The sequence below is a fragment of the Rhea americana genome, unplaced genomic scaffold (genome assembly GCF_003343005.1).
Source record: "Rhea americana isolate MKP2758 unplaced genomic scaffold, rheAme1 scaffold_90, whole genome shotgun sequence".
Classification (NCBI taxonomy): Eukaryota; Metazoa; Chordata; class Aves; order Rheiformes; family Rheidae; genus Rhea; species Rhea americana.
This window is the reverse complement of record NW_028187089.1, coordinates 613,926-634,682: the sequence shown is the minus strand read 5'-3', so window position 1 is coordinate 634,682 and position 20,757 is coordinate 613,926. Positions and strand designations below refer to the sequence as shown.

General features: G+C 38.3%; 1 protein-coding gene across 1 annotated transcript in view; it reads left to right on the top strand.

The window, feature by feature from the left end:
- The window catches only part of LOC146584657 (ubiquitin carboxyl-terminal hydrolase 12-like), a 31,101-nt gene extending 10,911 nt beyond the window's left edge, over positions 1–20,190 (top strand). Inside the window, exons 3-10 of the mRNA XM_085324287.1 lie at positions 4,257–4,337; positions 7,970–8,183; positions 9,103–9,329; positions 10,547–10,623; positions 11,506–11,589; positions 12,186–12,383; positions 14,275–14,353; positions 17,830–20,190. Of these exons, the coding sequence (XP_085180413.1) occupies positions 4,257–4,337; positions 7,970–8,183; positions 9,103–9,329; positions 10,547–10,623; positions 11,506–11,589; positions 12,186–12,383; positions 14,275–14,353; positions 17,830–17,931 (1,062 nt within the window). The 3' untranslated portion in view covers positions 17,932–20,190. The remainder of the gene's footprint in view (positions 1–4,256; positions 4,338–7,969; positions 8,184–9,102; positions 9,330–10,546; positions 10,624–11,505; positions 11,590–12,185; positions 12,384–14,274; positions 14,354–17,829) is intronic.
- Positions 20,191–20,757: the final 567 nt, after the last annotated feature.

Below are 20,757 nucleotides of genomic sequence, written 5' to 3'. Positions count from 1 at the left end.
GATTTTTGGAGTTATTTGGGTAAACATCAGTTTTCTTCAGTTATTCCATCTTCCCTGTGGCTCATGTGTACCAAATGTTGATGTGATGGCCTCACTGAGCTCTTCTCAGAACTGGAGAAAACCTGAGTGTTATCAGTTCTCTGTGCTTTTGTTTGATATTCTATAATTCAGCACGTGGGACTTCTTAAGGGTGTTCTTTTAATGTCTTTTGATGAAAATCAGTGAATACCTGCAATGTTCTGGAAAAGGTTCCTTTCTTTTTGTGAATTACATTATGCACAAAAATAAARATAATTGATACAGCTGAGAAATATTTTATCCTCTATATGCTGTTGGGGTTGCCTTGGTCATTGTTAGCAGTACTTTTTCCAATGAAAAGCGAACAAAAGCAATGGATCATTAAAATGCACGTATGTGCCACGCAAGAATCCCGACACTTAAAATCAGTTAAAGCCCTATAACATTTAATCCCGTCAGATTATTCTGAACTGGTAAAACGGTGGTGGTTCAGATGGGCCAAGGCAACTTTCCCAAGACTGTCAAACAGCACCAGAACGGGGGAAATGCACTAAGCTGTATGTTCCCCCTAGGTTCAAAATCAGTTCTGYGAGGGGTGGGCGCAATAGGGGAGGTGTTGGAGAGTGCGGGCAACCTCTGAGACAGCCTCYGAAGTCATAGCAATTTCTAGAGAAGTACAAATCCTGATTACAAGGTGCTGAAACTGTAGCTGTCACCACTGCTGCCGGTGGGGAAGTATTAAATTCGCATCTCTCCCAGTCTAATTATAAACTAAAACACTATCAGCACTTTAGTTAGACTGGGAGGGTGCTTTTGTGTCAGGTAGGTATGTATGGACCCTGTAAATTTGTGTTTTGTTCCTGCTSAAGGAGCTGTGTACAAAAAGTTTTATCATCTCTCCCTGAACCACAGTGGCAGCACAACTCCTCGAGAGCATTTCACAGACTTCCTCAAAGCCTCGTGGATGCACTTGCGGATTTTCTGAAGATGTATTTATTTTTCTTGAGCTAGCAATGAGAAATCAATTCTAATCTTGTGCATTGAGCTTTACATTTGGGTGTATTGTAATGCACTTTATTTCCTTGGCTTTTGTGTGCCGCACAAACTCAATTGCTTTGTAACGGAGATTTTCTTTTTCTTGTTATTATTTATTGCTCCTACAATTYGATTTTCTTATGGTTATAAATGTGTTATATACTGCAGGGTGCAGACTAGTGTCTTTGCCTCAACAGAAATGCACCTCTCAATTCATCGAATAATCAAATATATTTTGGAGACTTGCCACTTTCATTGGATTTTATTTCTGTTTGAGAACTRGGGCATTTTTGTTTGCAAAATAGTGAAGTGCATAATATTTCTTACGAGCAGATATTTGGTGATTCTGGGCAGAAGTATTTATCCAGCTGGAGAAATCTTTTAGCAGGGTTGGAAAACGTATATAGCATCGGTCTGAAAACAAAGCTGCTCGTTAGGCTTCACCGCAGTGCAGTGCGGTTCGTGCTCCGCTAATTTTGATCTCCCATTAATTAATTTGCTGTTTGCACGTTCAGATGCAAAGCTCCCGGGTCCCGACTCGCTGAGCTGTGACTCCGGCYGGGCTGCCCTGCTCCCAGACCTGCGGTGTGTAATTCCTCCCACGGCCGTGGGAGGAATCTAGGCTCTCGCTGTAAAGCAAAACGATGCCTATCTGTTGCCCCGTGCAGTATAGTTACCCTGGGTGTTTGCTCCTAGCGTAAATCACTCTATASCGCGCGCTGCGGAGTTATTTTCTCGTGGTCTGATAAGCACATGCATTTTCTGGAGCCTCTTCAGTACTTCCCCCCCCCCATACTTTCTAATTTAATTTACAAGTTTACAACTTTGGAGCAATTTTAAAGGAGCTAATCTGGGACTTTTAATTCCTCATGCAGTTATTGTTTGAGCCTCTTTTTTTTTTTTTTTTTTTTTGTGCTTTCGCTCTGATTATTTAAAATGCTGCCTGATAAACGTTAGGAAAAATTGAAACTGTTAGGTTAGTTTAGCTTCTGTAGCTGAGTGACTTTGACTTAAGCATTTAATTTATTAAGGAAACTTTAATTTGTCATCTATCCCTGCACTTAGCTTATCCAGATTTGCAAGTCTTGAGCAGTAGGTAGGATTAAGCACTTGGAAGATACAAGTCGGTGGTTTAGCTGAATCGCATTATTGCTTTATTTTAGCTCAGTAAATTCCTTGCAGCATACTCTTGTCAGAAATTACAATTCTGTATTAATTTAATTGGTCAGACATTTATTTGTTCTAAAGATAGCTAATTTTATGCCTAGATTTGGCTTTGGGGTGGTGGTTTTTTTTTGTTTTTTTTAATAAAAAAAAGTAGTTGGGAGCAGGGAATGGATGAGGGGAAACAAATGAGAGAAGCTGCTTGACCTGGCACTGATGCCTCGGAAAATGTCTGTGTAATTGCTGCTTGCAGAGAGCCTTGCTTGTAAATCTATCAGCGCTCAACATTTTTGGTGTGTTTTTTATACTAGATAATTATGAGCTTTCCTTGTTTTCTGTCTTTTTGATATATGTTATTCCCTGTAAATCTGATGTAAGAGATCTGATTACAGAGTTTCCATTCCTTTTGTTAAATCAAATTTCTTCTTAGTATCTTTTCTGTCTCTTAGAAAATTGTTCTGCTCTTTTTTTCCTTGGTTCTATCTAGATTGTCTTTAACAGACTGAACACAGAGCCTCTGCTGCTCTGCATTTTATACCAACAGGAGAGTGCGCATGGAGACGATCAAGACATTTCCTCAATTACTACRAACCATTACTAGCTTCAGGGGAGCAGGTGAATGAAATTTTGCCAGACTAATTTTTGGGTCAGTTCAATACTTTTCTGAGGAGTTTGTATTTGAGTTTTAAGGCGCTGTACAAGCTCCGCTTACAAGTCGCGGGAGGTTACGGGCGTACGCAGCGCCTCCGCCGTCTGAARCGGGAGCCGGGAGTCCGAAGCGCGTGGCTCCTGCCTTGAAAGATCCTGACTCCATAGGTAACAGCACGGACGCAACRGGACGCGGCTGAGGGTGTTGAAAGAGCCCCGAGGAACAGGATGGAGCGGTGCGAGGGAAGGCACTGAATCCCAAGTGGGAGCTCTGCTCTCGGGTATCGGTGGATGAAAAAGAGGGAAAAACGGAAAGGGACGCACAGAGCGCTGCGAATTTGAGGTGGACACAGTTAAAATTAAAACTGGAGTGTCGGTGTGTTTTGGTTTCGCTTCCCTGGGATAAATAAGACCGTGTGGATGTATAGTGGTGTTTCTCAGGCCTATCTAGGTTTCTGTCCTCGTGAGGTTGCTGCAGATTCAGGGATGTATTCAGGAATACACAGTAAGCGTAACACGTCGGAAAGGTTGCAAAGCTAAAGTGAGTTGAATTTAAGTAATGTCTAATACATTTCTTCTTTCTATTCTTTTTGTCTATGCTTTCCAGAAAAAAAGTCAGAAAATGATAGAATTTGATGTAAATTAGCGTTAAAGGCAAGAAGTTTTTCAAAAATTCTTTATATGATAGAGATACAAATAACAAACACAATTATTTCTCTCTTCAGCATGTTTTTGTTGCCCTTTGTCATAATATGAAAAAGGGTGGACACAGTTTATGTTTCTCAGTATTTTTCTTTTGCAGTCTTTCTGTTGTGCAGCTATAAAATCTGAATTTTTGTACTTAATAGTCTAAAAAAAATTAAGAAATTGCAAGAGCATTAAAAGTCTAGTGAAATTGTAACAGGTACTCACAGCATGTTGAAGTATGTTTAGAAAAAAAAGGCTTTTTCTTTCATGGAATTTTAAACCTATATGTGTGGTGTCCTCCTGGTTTAGAAGTTCTCTGTGTTTTTTTTATAAATTTCTTTATAAATTTAAATTTAAATTTTCATTTCTATGTCGCCAATGAGAACAACTTTCTTATTGTTAATTTCCAAATAAATTCAAATGCAAAACCCCCTTCTGATGGATCTTACAGTGCTCTGCTGTAATTCAGGCTGATAAAGGAGACTTTTAAGCGAAACTRTGGTACCTTTTATAATAGTAGATAAAAAGTCTTGGATTGATTACATCTTCAAGAAYACAGGTAGCACTTTAAATGCTAATTCTCCATGGAAGTAACACCTTTTCTTGTTTTATTTTTTGTTTCTGTGGGAGCAGTATGGATTCTGTTGGCTGTTTTTTAGGAAGTTTTTTTTCCTCTAACATAATACGTATTTTTTTCTTTGCAGGGCGCCAATGCCTCTGCTTTGGAGAAAGAGATTGGTCCTGAACAGTTCCCAGTGAATGAGCATTACTTTGGCTTGGTCAATGTAAGTGATTTTTCTTTGCTTTCAATGCTGTTGTCCTGTTTGTATCCCAATTATTATCRTTCATTATCAATTAAATTTTGAATAAATTCAAAAATCTTAATTTTGCATGTAACAAGATTCTCTTCCAGAACTTTATCTCTGGACACTTGTGACACAAAGTGGGAATCTGCACAGACACCACATCCTGCCATATGATGCTATGCCTTGTTGTTTATAGCTAAGATATAAATACTAAAAAAAAAAAAAAAAGGTATTTATTAGTTTAAAAGTCTTTGAGAGAAACTTTCCTACTTAGGCACATTTCTAATTATAGGATTGCGATATTACACTGAAAGRAACATTAACTAATAAAGTGTGAATGCTGTTAGAAGGAGCAGAAACTGTGGTTTAGAGCAAAGATATTTGATGYTACACTGATATTACAATGTGTGTAAGCCTTGAAGTTTTTAAACCAAAATATATCACTTTAAAAGCACACTACTTGTGGGATTCGTGGATGTTCCTCCATATATGGACATAGCCAAGAGATAAATGAAATATGCTTGGCTGATGATTTTCGAACATGTAGAAATACTCCTTTTTTGTTTGCCTTGTGTATCAGGGAGTYCTCTTAAAATGATTTTTTTTTTAATCTGTCAGTTTGCATACATCTGACTTGACTAGTATCTGTTGGGCAATAAGAGATGTCTGTCTAAATTAGCTATGGAAGAAATGGAGCATGGGGGGTAATACTGCCTGTGTTTCTGGAGGAGAAAGGCAGCTGTTTCTTTTGTTACCAGTGATGCTTTATAAGAAATATATATCTAGAAATTAGATATAGAAACAGTGGTCGTATATCATCCTGCTTATGATGTGAATACACAATTTTGGCAGAACTTGCTGTAAGCCCAGATACATTTCTGTTTACTGATCATCTAGGCACCTTTCATAAACTTAAGAACAAAATTATCTACCTTTTGACACAGCAAGTAAGGTTAACATAGTACTGAAGTGTTATTTATTGCAGTGCATTAGAATTCATTTAATTGATTTCTGTGTGCATCTCTAGCAGTTTGTTTTCTCAGACACTGARCTATCTAAAGACATTGAATTATGTTCCTTAAGTATGGTGTTAATGGCCATTCCGAAGCTTCTGAGGTTTGCACCATAATGAGAAAAATGGAAGGCATCTCCAACTGTAACATAAATAGCAGAGCGATGGATACTGTGAAGAAAAAAAAAGCGTTCTAAAAATAACCAGAGCTACTTTACCCACATCCATACTCTGTTTAGAAGGACAAAATATGTCTAATACTGTTGTGCCGAACACACTAAAGGTGCTGAACCCATGGACAATCTTTTTTAAAGGTTAGATTTCTCTTTGGGTCAGTGAGCCGACCCGGCTTGCCTGCCGCCAGAYATTTGCTAGAGCCACCGCAGGGTACAGGGGCGCAGGGTAAGGGAAAGGTTCTGCCTGCTTCGTTCGACAGCCTGTTGTTAAAGCGGATTGTGCGTGACGTGAAACCGCAGAGTACAAGGGATGCAAGGAGGCTTTATACCTAGGATTTTGTCCTGCTTTTCATTTTAAAAGCTTTCGTCTTAATACRTCTTCAAACTTCAATTTCACGTTGAAAGTGTAAAATTTTCTGAAGCTAGGTGACGTTGACTCTAAATACAATCAGTTTTAAGCCATAAATTTTTTAACATCTATTTGAAAACCTACTTTATATCAGAATGTGTTTGTACGTGCTTTTTCCTTTGTCCTTTAGGTTGCATTAGACTTTGTCCACGTGAATTGTCTATTTGATCTGTGCCTGTCATGCCAGGATTGCAAATATTCAGCAGCCCATTGAGCCAACCTGTTTCTTTTTTTTTCTTTTTTTCTTTTTTTGGTCTAAGACAAATGGTTACATCCTTTTTCCAGCAAAATTAAGAYTGTGACTGGGAAGATCTGACTTCATTGTATTTCTAAATGCAAACAGATTGAAGTTAAAATTGTAACACTGTTATGTAATAATTTGTTTATTTTAGAGAACTGTCTGTAATACAGGAGAGGGTAAATCAATAATTGATTTAYTCAAAATTTTGCACAATTCAAGGCCTTGCAAAAATTGGTAGGATTTTGTTCTAACATTAAAAAAGCGAGAATTTCTGAATTAAATACATCACACAGTCATTTTTTTTTTTTTAAACGGGTGAATTCCTGGTTTCTTCTGTCTCTTAAAACATTTTCTGGGATTATTATAGACAAACATATTAGATATGGTTGTTCCAAGACAAAGTACCTAATCACAACAGATCTTCCCTGATTTCTGTACTTCTCTTGCTTGTTTTGTCTTGCATGCAGATTTAATTCTTGTGATGTTTATTCCATTTTTTTAGGTCACTAACAAACAGATGAGTTAGTTTCTATCCTCTTTCGCATGCTCAGCTTGTATATTTGTTTTGCTCATGTAAATAAGTCTTGACTGTTGTTCCATGTTGCTTGTATATGGTACAAGTTTAATGTTAATGTATGTATAAGGCTGTAACCTTTTGAGCTGTGCGAGTTAATTTTCGGTTTCTCTCAGTCAACAAACTGATTATTAACTTGCGATCATTCTGCTACAGTAATTATACCAAATTCTGTTGAACACTAGTGGCCATATTCTTTGAGTACCACTTAATATGGTTATCCATGTTCTGTAATCAGATTATTTATATGTTCATTTTGTTTATTTAAAATACTTTGCTCTTGATGCTCTTAAGATACAGAATCTCATTACCAGAATATCTAGGGGCTAGGAAACTTAAAAATCGTGGTTTTTTTTTAAAGCAGCAATATTGTACAATACAGCTGCAGAATAAATTGCAGAGAAGAAACTCAAGTGTACTCTATTTCTTTTAGAGGATATGTTGCTTTAGATGATTTTTCAGTGGTTTCAGTGTTAGTCCTCGATAAGCAATCTGGAACGCTRCCTCTGGAAGTTGTCTTATCACTGCCCTCCTCTTGGTAAAATGACACTGCCTTCAGACAGGGCAGATGCGGAACAGCTGCTCTTTGCGTTTGCCYGCGTCGTGTGCTTTTCATAAGATTGCGTTGTAAACGGGAACTATTTAACGTACACCTCGCCAGCTATCTCAAAAGACTAATTTTGTTATCTGACGCGGGCAACCCTAAAGCACGAGCTCGTGTGCTGAGCTCTTGGTACCGTACTGGAGTTGAGAGGACAAGACGCGGCGATGCCGGTGGATGCGGTCTCCTCGCTTGCCCGTTCCCCCGTCCCTGCGCTACGCCGTGGCCCTGGCACCCTGTCACGTCAGCGCCGGCAGGACCTGCCCCGCGCAGGACTAGTAGCGCGCTGTGTCTCCAGAAGTTCGGCTTCTGTGCTCGGCCCTTAACTGGCTTGTGCGTAGCTCAGTGGTTTCCTGGTTTACTTGGGCCTGTTGGGACTGTTGTCTTCTCCTCCTTTGCAACTAGAAACAGCAAGAAATGATACAAAGACAAGTCTTTTACTGAATGTCTGTCCCTATTTCCCCAGTAAATGAACTTTGGAGGATTACTCTTGTTTTCGATACAGAGTGTTTTTCATGAGCGAGACCTCTTTCTTTTGTTACCTTTTAACARACCTAATCTGAAAATATTTGTTTTCCTTTTGTTCTGTTTTAACCAGTTCGGCAATACCTGCTACTGCAACTCAGTCTTACAGGCACTTTATTTTTGTCGTCCATTTCGGGAAAAAGTTCTGGCGTACAAAGTGCAGCCCCGAAAGAAGGAAAGCCTCCTGACGTGCCTCTCCGATCTCTTCAACAGCATTGCTACGCAAAAGAAGAAGGTGGGAGTCATCCCGCCCAAGAAATTTATTTCTCGATTGAGAAAAGAAAATGGTAAATGAGTAAATGAAATCCTTATGCAGATTTAAACACTGGGTGTTTAARCACATAGAAATGTAACCGCGGGTCTCTTTTTAAGCGAGTCCAAACTGCTGAGTTTGAACAGATTTGTGAGAGATTCTAGGACTCCAGTTGGTGATGTGAATTTCACCACCTCTATAGCGGAGAAGAGACATTATATCAGAGTTAGCTGTGCTGTGTCCTAAGAGGATTATCTGGGTATCTTTGTTTCTGTACTTAGAGCAAGTACAGCATGTGTGGAGTAATCTCAGTACTCTAGTTATTCTGTGTTGGCATGATGAACTCTAGAGGTCTGCTGCCAGTCTGCACGCTTTGGGTTGCACCAGAAGTTGTCGTGTGCTGAGCAAACCTTGCACAGTTGGTCAAAATTAAAGTCTCTAAGGAGACTTAACTATTTTTAACCTCTTTTCTTACATTTGTGGTAGGGTGAATTCCTTAGGATGAGAATTGGCAGTTACTTCCCAGAGACAGTTTGTGAAGGAAGGTTCTGTATGTTGATTTATCATCTCTGTTTGGACTTGAAAAGATAACAGACTTATGATAGTAGGGGAATTTTCCCCTTTGATGCTGGACTTAATGAACTGGTGGCCCAAGGCAACACATAAGAATTTCTTTATTTCTCTTCCTCTCACCATGGAAAAAAAAAAGCCATGGTTTTCTTCTATTTAAAGAAATGCCCAAGGTCTCCTTTGTATAATCTTTTAACTGTCTGCCTGTTTATTGCAACCTGAGGAATGGGTAAGAGTAATCTAATATCCATTGCTAGGACAACAGCASTATACCCCAAAGTAATTTATAGTCATAGAGCAGAGAAGGGGAAAGGACGTGCACAGGAATTTGGTGTTTTTAAGTATCTGTATTTTTCCGTTTTCTCTATTTTCTTCCTTTCTAGAATTGTTTGATAATTATATGCAGCAGGATGCACATGAATTCCTAAACTACCTACTTAACACTATTGCTGATTTACTGCAAGAAGAGAAAAAGCAGGAGAAACAGAATGGCAAACTCCAGAATGGCAGCATCGAGAGTGACGAAGGAGACAAGACTGATCTGACGTGGGTCCATGAAATCTTCCAAGGAACACTAACCAATGAAACCAGATGTCTTAACTGTGAGGCTGTACGTTTAAAACAAAACAAAACAAAATCTCTTAGATTTTTCACAGGTTCTGGATCATTTTCCCTAATACTAAGCACACTTTTTCATTTATTAGGGTAGATGAAATTGCACTCTATTAATATATGGAGCATAGCGTATTTTATGACTGTATCACCTCTATGTTCAAACCAATACTCATTAAGGTATGTTTCTCAGAAAAAGCATAGCATTTTTTTCTATTCCTCCTCCCTGTTTCCATCAAGGCAGTCTTGCACCTGGCTGATATGAGCTGCCTTTTTGTCTTCGTGTTATTTCTTGTGTCAGTGATTGATAATTTATGTTGTGTTTATACTTGAGTTACTATTTATTCAACTCTAGGATTAACTGAATTTAATGGTTCTTGAAATGAAAGTCTGTGCTTCTTGGTGCTGATCCATAGCCACTCTATTTGACAGCAAAAGAAGTGCCAGAAAGTCTAAAATTAGAAGAGCCATACCACCTTCAGACCAGGAATTTGCAGTTAGTCATGTGCTGCTTTGATTAAATAATATTTCAAAAAAAACCCCAACCAACAACAACACAGGGAGAGAAGAAAAGAGAAATGATTACAAATGAAGTGACTATTCTTGGCTTTTTAAGTCTGAAATTATAGTTATGTGGTGAATATAAACTCTAAAAATGGTGTTAATTAGATTGTCTTAAGAATTTTGAGATTAAATGTGACTGTTCCACAAATGGCAGGATCATTTCCCCAACTGCTAACCCATCCCYGGCTTTAGATGAAAATCCAGCTGTCTGTTTCTGCATTTTATATAAGTATCTACTGTTTGACTCTGAAATGCAGCAGAAAGCTGTATTAGGCTACAATGCAGAGTGGAATACAGTTAAAGCTTCTCGAACTCTGGAGCTTTCAGTAGTAAAAACTTGTTTTTGCTGGTGAAGTAAGCAGATGTGTCTTGAAGGCTCAAGGGGGAGTGATATTTTGCAAGGAAGGTTTTATTTTCTATTTTTCCTGGTTTTCCCCCCCTTTTTAGATATTCCCTTTTGAATTATAACTACACATCAGATTATTTGTTCATTTTTAGTTTATTTCAAGAAAGGCCTCTGTGTATATTTGTAAAATCAGGAATCTGTTTACTTGCAAGCRGGACGCTGCACCATTCCAGGAACTTAAAGCAACTCTAAAACCTGCCAGATTCCGAACTGTTATGAAATATTTCTTCTTATTTTTTTTTAAGGTTAGTAGCAAAGATGAGGACTTTCTGGATCTATCGGTTGATGTGGAACAAAATACATCAATTACGCACTGTCTAAGGTAAATGAAAATAGTTTTGAGTGGAGAAAACACCTGCACTTTCTCAAAAGGGAAGAAGCAGAGTTAGATGCTCTGTTGTGCAACAGTTGTAGGGTTTGAGCTTATGGTAAACTATGTTCTGTTCAGAGTGCTGTTGATTTTATTATCATACTTATTGAATCTGCTGTTTTCTTGGGGTTTTTTTTGTGGTCAGTCTGATTTCTTAGTGACAGGGTGAGAATAGATTTCACCTTGTTCTATGGGGATTTTAATATATTAAATCATACAGTCAGGTTTTATCAAAGCTAAATATGGTATGTTTGGATCCATACTCTAGTCATTTTTTTTTTAATACTGTTACTACATTTTGGTTATCTGGTCCTGTTGTTTTGGCTGGTAGAATTTGCATGTAGTAGACTGCCAGATCCCAGCTTATCAGCTGTTAGGATACTGCAAGTCACACGAAGCAGCTGGTGTTTTAGTAGCTGATAACGCAAGTAGTATTATTAAGAGCTAAAAGGTGATCCAGACTTTGGCTAGTCAGTGCCTGGTGGTTATAGGTTCTAAAATATAATGCCTAATGCCAAGTAAATAGGGAATGGCTCCTTCTGGAAACAAAACCCAATTACTTTTTTGCTGTGTCTTTTTTGACTCCTATCCAGATAGTATGTAGTTGATATTCTGGAGGGAGTTGTTTCCAGGTTTTTGTAGTTGAGCATCGATAGCCCGAAACTGGGACAAATGCAGCTAAAAAGTGTTTGGGAGACAGGAGTGATGTGAATAAGAGGAATTTAATTTTCAGTGTATATTGTTTTCTCAGCAATATTAGAAATAACTTTAAACTGGATGATCTGACTGAATATCCCTGCCTATTTGACTTTTCTTTCACCTTAATTTCCACAGAGGGTTTAGTAATACTGAAACTCTATGCAGTGAATATAAATACTATTGTGAGCAGTGCCGCAGTAAACAGGAAGCACAGAAGAGGTAAGGTTTAAATATTTGGGCTAATGTAAATGTTCTCTTAATATGGGCAACCGTAAATCAAATGTGAAATCAGTAGAAAGAGAATGTAAGGCTGCTTAGGTCTGTGTTTGGTGGGGGAAGGGCATAAGGAAAAATAACCTCAGTGGAGAAAACAGGTAACTTTATAGCAACCTTATCAAGGGATTAATTTAGTGCTCCTCCCTGAAGAGCTTTTGTGTGGTGCTTCCAGATGCTCTTTTTCTCCCCCATTAGCATTAATCAGCTCAAAGCCACTGAAAAGAATGTGTTCTGCTTTCTCTACGAGTACTATACAGAAATTTTAATTGTCACTTGATTCTTGGTAGTAGCCAGAGCACCAAAACAGAGATTTGTTCCATCCCCCTCTTTCCCTTGATATGATGAAAAATAGATGTATTCATATAGACAAACAGCCGTCTTGCAGACGGGTATCAGTTGTATTCTCAATCTTTCCAAGTAAATGTTGGCTGTTCTCACCAAAATATACATGAGAAAGCAGCCTTTTTAAAAATTTTTTATCAGATTTTTAGGTGATCTGCTAATACTTGTTCTTTGTTTAATATGTTTTTGTGGTTCAGAATGAGAGTGAAAAAGTTGCCCATGATTCTAGCTCTGCACTTAAAAAGGTTCAAATACATGGACCAGCTGCATCGATATACCAAACTCTCCTACCGTGTAGTCTTTCCCTTGGAGCTCCGGCTCTTCAACACTTCAGGAGATGCTACAAATCCTGACAGAATGTATGACCTTGTGGCTGTAGTTGTTCACTGTGGCAGGTATGTCTCTGTGCCTTCTGGACCTTAAATGCCTTTCCTTGAAACTTAAAGCGAGTCGGTCATTCGTATGCTATTTTATGACAGTACAGTGGCTGAAGATATGGGAGTATGCTAAGCAGCATTGGAGCTATTATTATTATTATTATTATGTTTAGCAATGTTTTAAATCCTGCTTTCAGAGCCTATAGTCTCAGGCTTGCTCTTTTATCAGCCTTAAGAAAAAAAGATCAAAAAACCCAAACTCTTACTTTCCAAGAAAACTAAATGAAATAAAAACAGATCTTGGAAAAGCATTTACTGAAATAGAATTAATGTATAGATCCCCTAGTTGCCACTTGCTAAACCGTTACAGGTTTTCTTAGAAGCTAGTGCCACCAAGTGGAAAAAACTGTGTACTGTGAATTAAAGAATACATGCTTTTTACAGGCCTGGATTAAAACTTTTTTCTGGTAGAGTGGTTTTAATTCTGTTTTAGTATCAGAGAAAAAAAAACACTTTTAAGAAAAAAGCTGTGGAAGTCAGAAAAAATATTTAGATCTGCCTTTTAGAACAGTGAATTTTAAAGTTACAGAAAGTTACTGCAGCATGCAGAAAAGTTTTGAAACATCTGTATTGGGAGAAACAAGACAATAGAATCAACATGCTAATGTTGCATAGAATTGCACAGTTTACTTGTACTAAATTCTGTTGTGTTCAGTTGTGGTATTTTTGAATTTTTTTTTTTACTGTATTAAGAACCCATTCTGTGCATTTTCTGTAGGTTCTTAATTCGCTATAACTATATTTTTGTTTTGACAATGTAAAGAAGTGGTGATTAATAACGTTAAATGTGTTAGATGTGTTAAATGGCTTTGCGTTTTGTTCTCAATGCTGTTGTCTTGTATGAAGCTTTTAGGGGTCCCGTATGACTTTTCTGTTTTTAATTCTTACGAAGAACTTACTGAAGATGTTAGATGATATTTTCTAAATAGCTGACTTTTCAGAGCTTGTTTTAAATATTTTACTCTTCATTTGCTGGCTCTAAATCAGTTCAATTCAGTGACAGATACTGTGTTTAAGTATGTCAATAATTCTGGAGAGGACTAGAGAACTAGTTTCTTTTGCATGAAGGTCATATCATTGTAGCGTTCTAAAGTCTTATTTAGCTCCTAAGTGAAAGTAAAGCCAGAAAATTTGGGAAAATGTGTATATATTTTCATTGTTTTCTTGGATTGCTCRCTCTCAGTTTGAGGTTATTACACGGAGCGCTCATGTTGTATTCTATGCATACAGTTTCTTATCTCAAACTACTACTATTTTGGGGCTGTCTGCCTGCCTCTGCTCTGTCTATCGATCCCTCTCCCTTTGAGTAAGGCCATTTTGTTGTCCGTATCCATCAGGGTAAACATTCAGGATGTAGGAGACTGGCAGAGTGCCCCAGGACCTGGGAACTGCAGTTGCAGAAAGCCCATTCCCAGTCAGCCCAGGCTGAAAGACCCTCAGCATTGAAAAAATCTCCAGACAAGTTTTGCATTTGCAAATAAAGTATTTCAGGCAGTTATTAAAACCTTTGAACAGTGATCAAAATACTCAATAGTCATGAGTGTGGCAAAACAGTGATTGAAATAAGTGTTTTTTAATTTTRTATTTTGAAATCTATGAATGGCTCTCTGAAATATTTACAGATTTGTTTATTTTGGATAGAACGTATTTAGCAAATGGCAAAGATGGAAATTTTAGTTCAAGAAATTTGGCAAAGTCTAAGAAGCTAAACAGTCTTCTGGGTGATATTAGACAACACTCAAAACTGGGAAATTGACTCTGCCAGTAACAGCTAGAGTCATTTGGGAGAGCAGCGGGTCCTGCCTTTGTAGCCACAAGAGTAATACATCTTCCATCCTTTCTCCGGCAGTGGTCCAAACCGTGGACATTATATCACCATTGTGAAGAGCCATGGCTTTTGGTTGCTGTTTGATGATGACATTGTAGAGGTAGGTATGCTTTTGCATAGTGAAAACAGTGTAGACAGCATCACTCTCCGGCTCCACGGCTGGCAAACCACCGTGAGGGCTCTACTGACAGCTAGGACCTAGGGTGGTGTGCAGCTGTTCAGTCTGAAATACCGCAGGGGCCTTGTTGAGCACATCAAATCTTTACATTTCTGCCTACTTCTGGGCTTCGTTTTGTTACTTGCTCTGTTTTTTGATAGTTGTATTTCATTGCTACATTAAGGTCTTTTAACTCTTACGTAGACAGTTGCCCCCAACAAATACAACTGTAGAAAGAGTGTAAAAAAGATATGGTTAGATCCTAAGAATATACATAGAAGTTTGGACCACTGGTGGTTATATTTAAGGAAAAGCTTGCTGGAGCAGACTAACTTTTCTGTTAGTATATCCATAAATACTAATATCCAAAATATTTATACGTCCGTATCTTTCACATAATTATTAACCAAATATCAAATACCACCATAGAACTGCTCTTTGTAAAGACGAAAATGTACTGTTTGCCTCTAAGATTTCATGATCAGGTTCAAGACCAGATGCAAAGTGTCTAAATAAGTAAAGCAAAATCCTTGCTTGTGCTGAAATAAAGAGATGCTATAGTAAATTTTTTTAAATTTATTTTAATTTATTTTTTTTTTAAGTCTTTGGCTAGTTTTTGAGTGTTAGGGTTGACTAGTGATTTGGACAGCTGTATGATTATGGCAAGTTATATTTCCCYTGTTATTATATTCTGAGAGTTACTTTCCTCTGTCATGGCTGAAGTATGTGATTATGTCGGCTAATTTTGAAATTAGTGTTCACTTTAGTATTTAAATGTAAATGAGCACTGTCTTTTCCATCCAGGAGATAAGCCTGTCACTTTTAAAGCAGCTGTAAAATAACAGTCTTGCTGTTCTATATTTGTTTTCTGTCAATCACTTCTATGTTGTATCTTAGCTTATAGGTCAAAACAAAATTTCTTTTTATCTGCAAACACTGTTGGCAGTTTTATGGATGTATCAAAACAGCTTTTACATGTGTGCTCTCTGGTATTGGATAATAAATTCAAGGAGCTGTCAAAAGGGGGATAGAATGTAGTTTCTCCTGGAGGGATGCTTTTTTTCTTCAGTTGCTTTTCTAACTTCAGTCATGGCGCTTCCCCCCTTCCCCCGGTTTCATTTGCTTTTACAGAGTTCACTTAAAATGCTGTAAAAATAAAGCTCTTTGATCTGAAATTTCTACTTTTTGTGTTTTTAGTGTCCCTCCTTTGAGATTTTGCTATCTTGATTAGGGTTAGGGATGCTAAAGATAGTCCTGTCCTGTGGCACTCCCYGTGCCCCAGCTGCAGCTCTGGAAGCTGCAGATTCCTTTTCCGGCCAGRAGGCTTTCCCTGGCTGCTATACACTCATGCTGTTTTCTATAAAATTTGGACTTTGTTTTTCTTCCTCATGGCAGGCATGAAAAATTGCATATGAGAGTTTTGCATATGCCTCTTTTAAGATCATTGGGCCTCTCATAGGAACAGAGCTGCTCCTTGAACTGCTTCAAAGACTGTAGCATAAGGACTCCTACTGGGTTTGTCCCAGAGGATCTTTTCACTGATATCCATCATATCTGCTCCTTCTTTCTAGGCGTTTGATAAACATGARGCTCTCACCTTCCTCTGCCTAGGAAGTATTGCCCTTTTTCTTTCCTCGACTATCTAGAATTCGTCTGAATTTCTAGCGATTCAGTGATCAAGGAGAACAGAATAGTGGAGTCTGCTTCTCTTCTGCTGATCATACCAGCTGCTAGGAGCAGTAGTTGCAGTTTTGCTCATTTTTTCTCTCTCTCCCCACTTAGTCCTCAGCTCTGGAGATTTAGTTCCTTATCACTACTCTAGTTTTTACTGGAAAAATAAAGTGAAGCTGCAACTACTGTTGCTAGTTCCATCTGCTGCCCAAAGAGGTTTAAATACCCATTCTGAAGATGACCAAGTACAATTTTCAGACTACTTGTGATTGACATTAAGGTGACAGCACAGGAAATCCAGAAGTTGTCCTCAAAAACTGAGTGGTTCCAAAACCCCTAAAATGTGAATTCTGCAGGTGTCTGGGGGCTCACCAGGGAAGCTTCCTACTCTTCRGAGACTCACAGAGCATGCAAACGATTTTAATTTTTAAAGCTTTGGACACAGCTTTCCAGCTATAAACTGGATACATAGTGAAACAAGTATTAAGTCAGCAGACTTGAGAACCCAGTCCAAAGCTCTTGTGCCTGTATGTAGAAACTGAAAGTGAAACACAAGAGRAAACATTTTCTTTCCCCTTTCCATACACTTGAAAAGCTTTGTTGCGGTTTTGATAAGTGATACAAATTAATAGCTCTCAAGTGTCAATAGGAAATACTTTACTACCCTGTTAAATGCCCTGAAAGCAGTGAAGTCATATTTTTCTGTTTGAGTTTGGCTGGAAGGCCAATTTTCAATTAAAATTTCAAATTAAATTTTCAATTAGATGATAACAAAACATGCTACAGTGTGTGTGAAAAGCAACTGCACCAAATCCAGGAGGCAGATCGGATCAAAGGGGATGGTGTGCCAAGCGAAGTAATGGGAAACCTGATCTGTGTGATCAGCGAGCTCTGGTTAGTTTGGCAAGTTGCCATTAGAGCAACAAAGTGATATATCACAGTGACTATGTTTATCTGAAACAGGGAAAAGTGTCTGTCTGAGGAGCTCTCCAAATTGAGAAAAGGGCAAGAATGACTGTATGCTTTGGCTTAAAAACTTGTTCAGAGATTTGCAGCATTCAGCTGGGTGCTGTGAATGGTACACAAGGGAAAGATCCGGTTTGGGAAGCCCAAATAATAAACGTAGAATAAACGTAGAACAAGTAGAATAGAAATAAGCAAAGGAAATTAAAGCTCAGTAACATGAAAAAACATGTTAATGCCAGATGATGCTATGCAATCCTAAAAGTAGTTGTGAAACGACCAACCCACTGTCACTTAAAAATTGCAACTGGGTAAAACCTTACTATCTATAACTTACTTACTTACTTACTTACTGTCTATGTAGCAAACTAAGGACAGCGGAAGAAGAAAGTCTGTATAATCTTCTTTCACTTCTGCTGTCTTTTCTGTGGAGAGTAGGGTTCAAAAAGGAAGTCAGTTTGCCATGATAAAATATCTGTAGAATGAATTAATCTGTATAGGATGTTTGAGTTGCATTCAGAATGAGTGGAAATAGTAGTGGAAATAAACTAGAGTGCGTGGCAAGTTAGTAAAATTGTTTAGGTTTTCTGCTAGATACATCAAAGGGATTAAGAATATTCTCTTGCTATTTTTCTATTAAAATATGTATCTAATAGCTTGCAGTAGTTGTGCATTATGTTAATAAACTGTGTGCAAGTCCTAAAGCCCCCACTGCAGTATATGCAACTTCACTAAAGGCTGTGGTGTTTGGACTGAGCTTAATTTTAACTCTCATTAATTTTCAGAAAATCGATGCCCAGGCCATTGAAGAATTCTATGGGTTAACATCAGACATTTCCAAAAACTCAGAATCTGGATATATCCTCTTCTACCAGTCAAGAGACTAAGACAAAAGATAAATGTGTATAAATAAAAGAAAAAAGGGATCAAGATATGTCCAAATGGAACATTTTTGTGACAGCAGAAGCAGTTCCTCATTGTTGCTGTAGGACCAGGACAGATCCAGCAGGGCGAATAAAGGTTTCTCTCTGCCGTTTCTTGGAGGATTAGTGCCGACTGCCGTAACAAGAACAGCTTTTGCTCCAGTTTTCTTTCTGGGCTTTTTTTTACGTGCTATCTTCCAAAATCTGTGTTACCTCTACTTGAAACCTGGCTGCTTATTTGTTCACGAACTGAAGAAGAGTTTTAAAAGTAGCATTGTAGAATTTCTACCATTTAATGTCGGCCTGAGGCAATACCTTGGTTTCTATCATCATCGTTTTTCTGTATTTTAGCAGAATGATTTCAAAATTCAGCGTCAGCTGAAGGCATATTTTAGGATATGAACAGCAGCTGGTTGCTGGATATTTTTGGTGACTCAGACTTGAGAAGCAGTACAAAGCTAAGACATATTGGAAATGTCAAGTCTGTAATTTAAAAAAAGACAAAAAACCTCTCTCTGCAGCATTGTAAATTCCCTGTTATGCATTTTCTTGGTTTTAGATAACACTAATAGCACTTCTTCTTTTTACATTTTAATTCTTACTGTTCTCTTTCTTCTTCAGAAGGTATAGGACTTAATCCATATTCAGCCTGATCTATTGTACCTTTGTCTTTCAAAGCAGAAGTTTTGAGTCAAAGCTACATTGCTGCAGATTCAAAGGGAGCAGAAAAGCAGTTATRTTTTGAAGAATATGTCTGGCAACCAGTTGCTGCAGAAAGTCTGAAGTTGCAGCATTTGTTGGAGCTATTGCATAAACCAAAAGTGCCCTCTTTCTGAAACAGAATCTGTTCAGCATTTCACTCAATACATAGTAAACTGATGCAACTAGCATTTGAATCTATGCTAATACACAGAAACAGCACTAATTGTGAAGGGTTAACCAAGGGAAGTATTATTTACATAACTAATCCAGCTGTTCTTAGTCTTCAGGATAATGGACGTTTAAGATGGAAAAACAAAAACAAGCCCTGACATTACCTTGCTAAGTGTCGCTCATCGTCTGTTGGTAATGTTTGTATTGAYCTGGGAATCATAACCCCCTAAAAATGCTTCTGATTGTTTACCTCTCTAGGCCTTGCTTTACAGAGGAGAGTATGTTAGTCTTTTGAAGACTGAAATGAAGTAATTATCCGTTACRTGTGTATATATTATAATCTCAAGGATAACTAGAAAGAAAAGACTAAGGGAGTTTGTAAGAAATCTCTGGAAATTTTGSATAATTTTCTTTGTTTTGAAAAGTCCTGTTACTGTGCCAAAGCTTGTCGCAGCTGGCTCTAAACTACCAGTGGAAAATACAACTTTTCCTTTCTTCATCTTGTTAGGTAACAGGAGAGCTGTCCTCCATGTGGTCGTGCCTGGTACAGCTGTTCGTAGCATACACTAGTGACTGCTGTTCCAGAGGACGTTTAACTTATGCAATTCTGTGGCTTGTACAGGATATAGAATATTTTACCAAAATATTGTCCTCAGGAAAACAGCAGATCACAAACAGTTTCTTGTGGTGGGCTATACGTATCTGTTTTTTCCTTACCATGACCAGAAACATCCTGTTGGCAAGTAACTCCTCTCTTCAAAATGCAAATTAGTCATCATCGCTGTGTTCCAACCGGGTGCAAGTCCGTTCTCGCTGCACATCTTCTCCAGCAGATAAAATATGGAATTTGTTTTTCTTTTTTTTTTTTTTAAATCATACAGAGTACTGTCATTTGAAGAGACATATTCAATAACAGCGAGCCTTCTTGTCATCTTGTTCCTATTGTGCGAAAATTGTTCTTGGCTAAGAATCCTCTCCCCTTGTTCGCACACAAGTCATAAGTCCTCCCTTGGTGGAGCCAACAGAAGTCTGTCATCAGTAAGTCTAGCAAAAAATAATTAAAAAAAGAGCACTGAGTTAAAAAATAATCTAAACAGTAAATGCAGAAATTAATGTAGTACACTAGACATGTATTTTGTATATCTGGCGATACATTTTTACAGATAAAAATACCTGATTGAGAGAGAATATTGAAAGATATATACTATAGATTAAAAAAGTTAAAAGTGCACTTTTGCTACAGATTTATAAGGAAACTAAAAGGAACTAAATTGGAAGAGAATGGTGTGATGTTACTTCTGTATAATAAATGACCCCGCCTGTCTCCAATAAAGGTTATGTATGGTCAAATGTGCATGGCCCAAATGCTTTTCCTTGAGTTTCAATCAAAAGCAGAAATAAAAGTAACCGGTTAGTCACCATCTCTCCCTAGTTTCTCTCTGCGTGTTGGCTGGCCGAGTGATTCTGCCTAGTAGGTTCTTCCATGCGTAAAACCTCTGCGTAAGCAGTTAAATAATTCAGCGCTGCGGGCTGGGAGCGAGGCGCTGGTAAACGGAGGGGCGGTCACGCCGGGCCTTCTGCCCCCGCAGCCCTTCCGCCGCTGGGGGCCCTGGTCTCTTCCTCGGCCCCTGTAGCTCCGCTGTTTCCCTTCTCCRTCGTCTCCTTTTTCCTCCTCCCTCCTTTGCCCCTGCCTGTGGCGGATGTTGTTTGACTGATCTGGAACAAAGACTTTTAAAACCAAAAATAGTAGCATAGGCTTGGCGCTTTTTAGGTTCCCTGARGGGTAGGTCTTCGTTTCTGTGCCGTTCACTCGAGTTCACGTGCGTACGGGGAAAGCTTCRTTAAAGGCTGCCCGCCGCGTGGTGGTCCGTGGGACTAGGTTCAAATGCCACAGAAGCGAATGAGAGTTTGAAACTG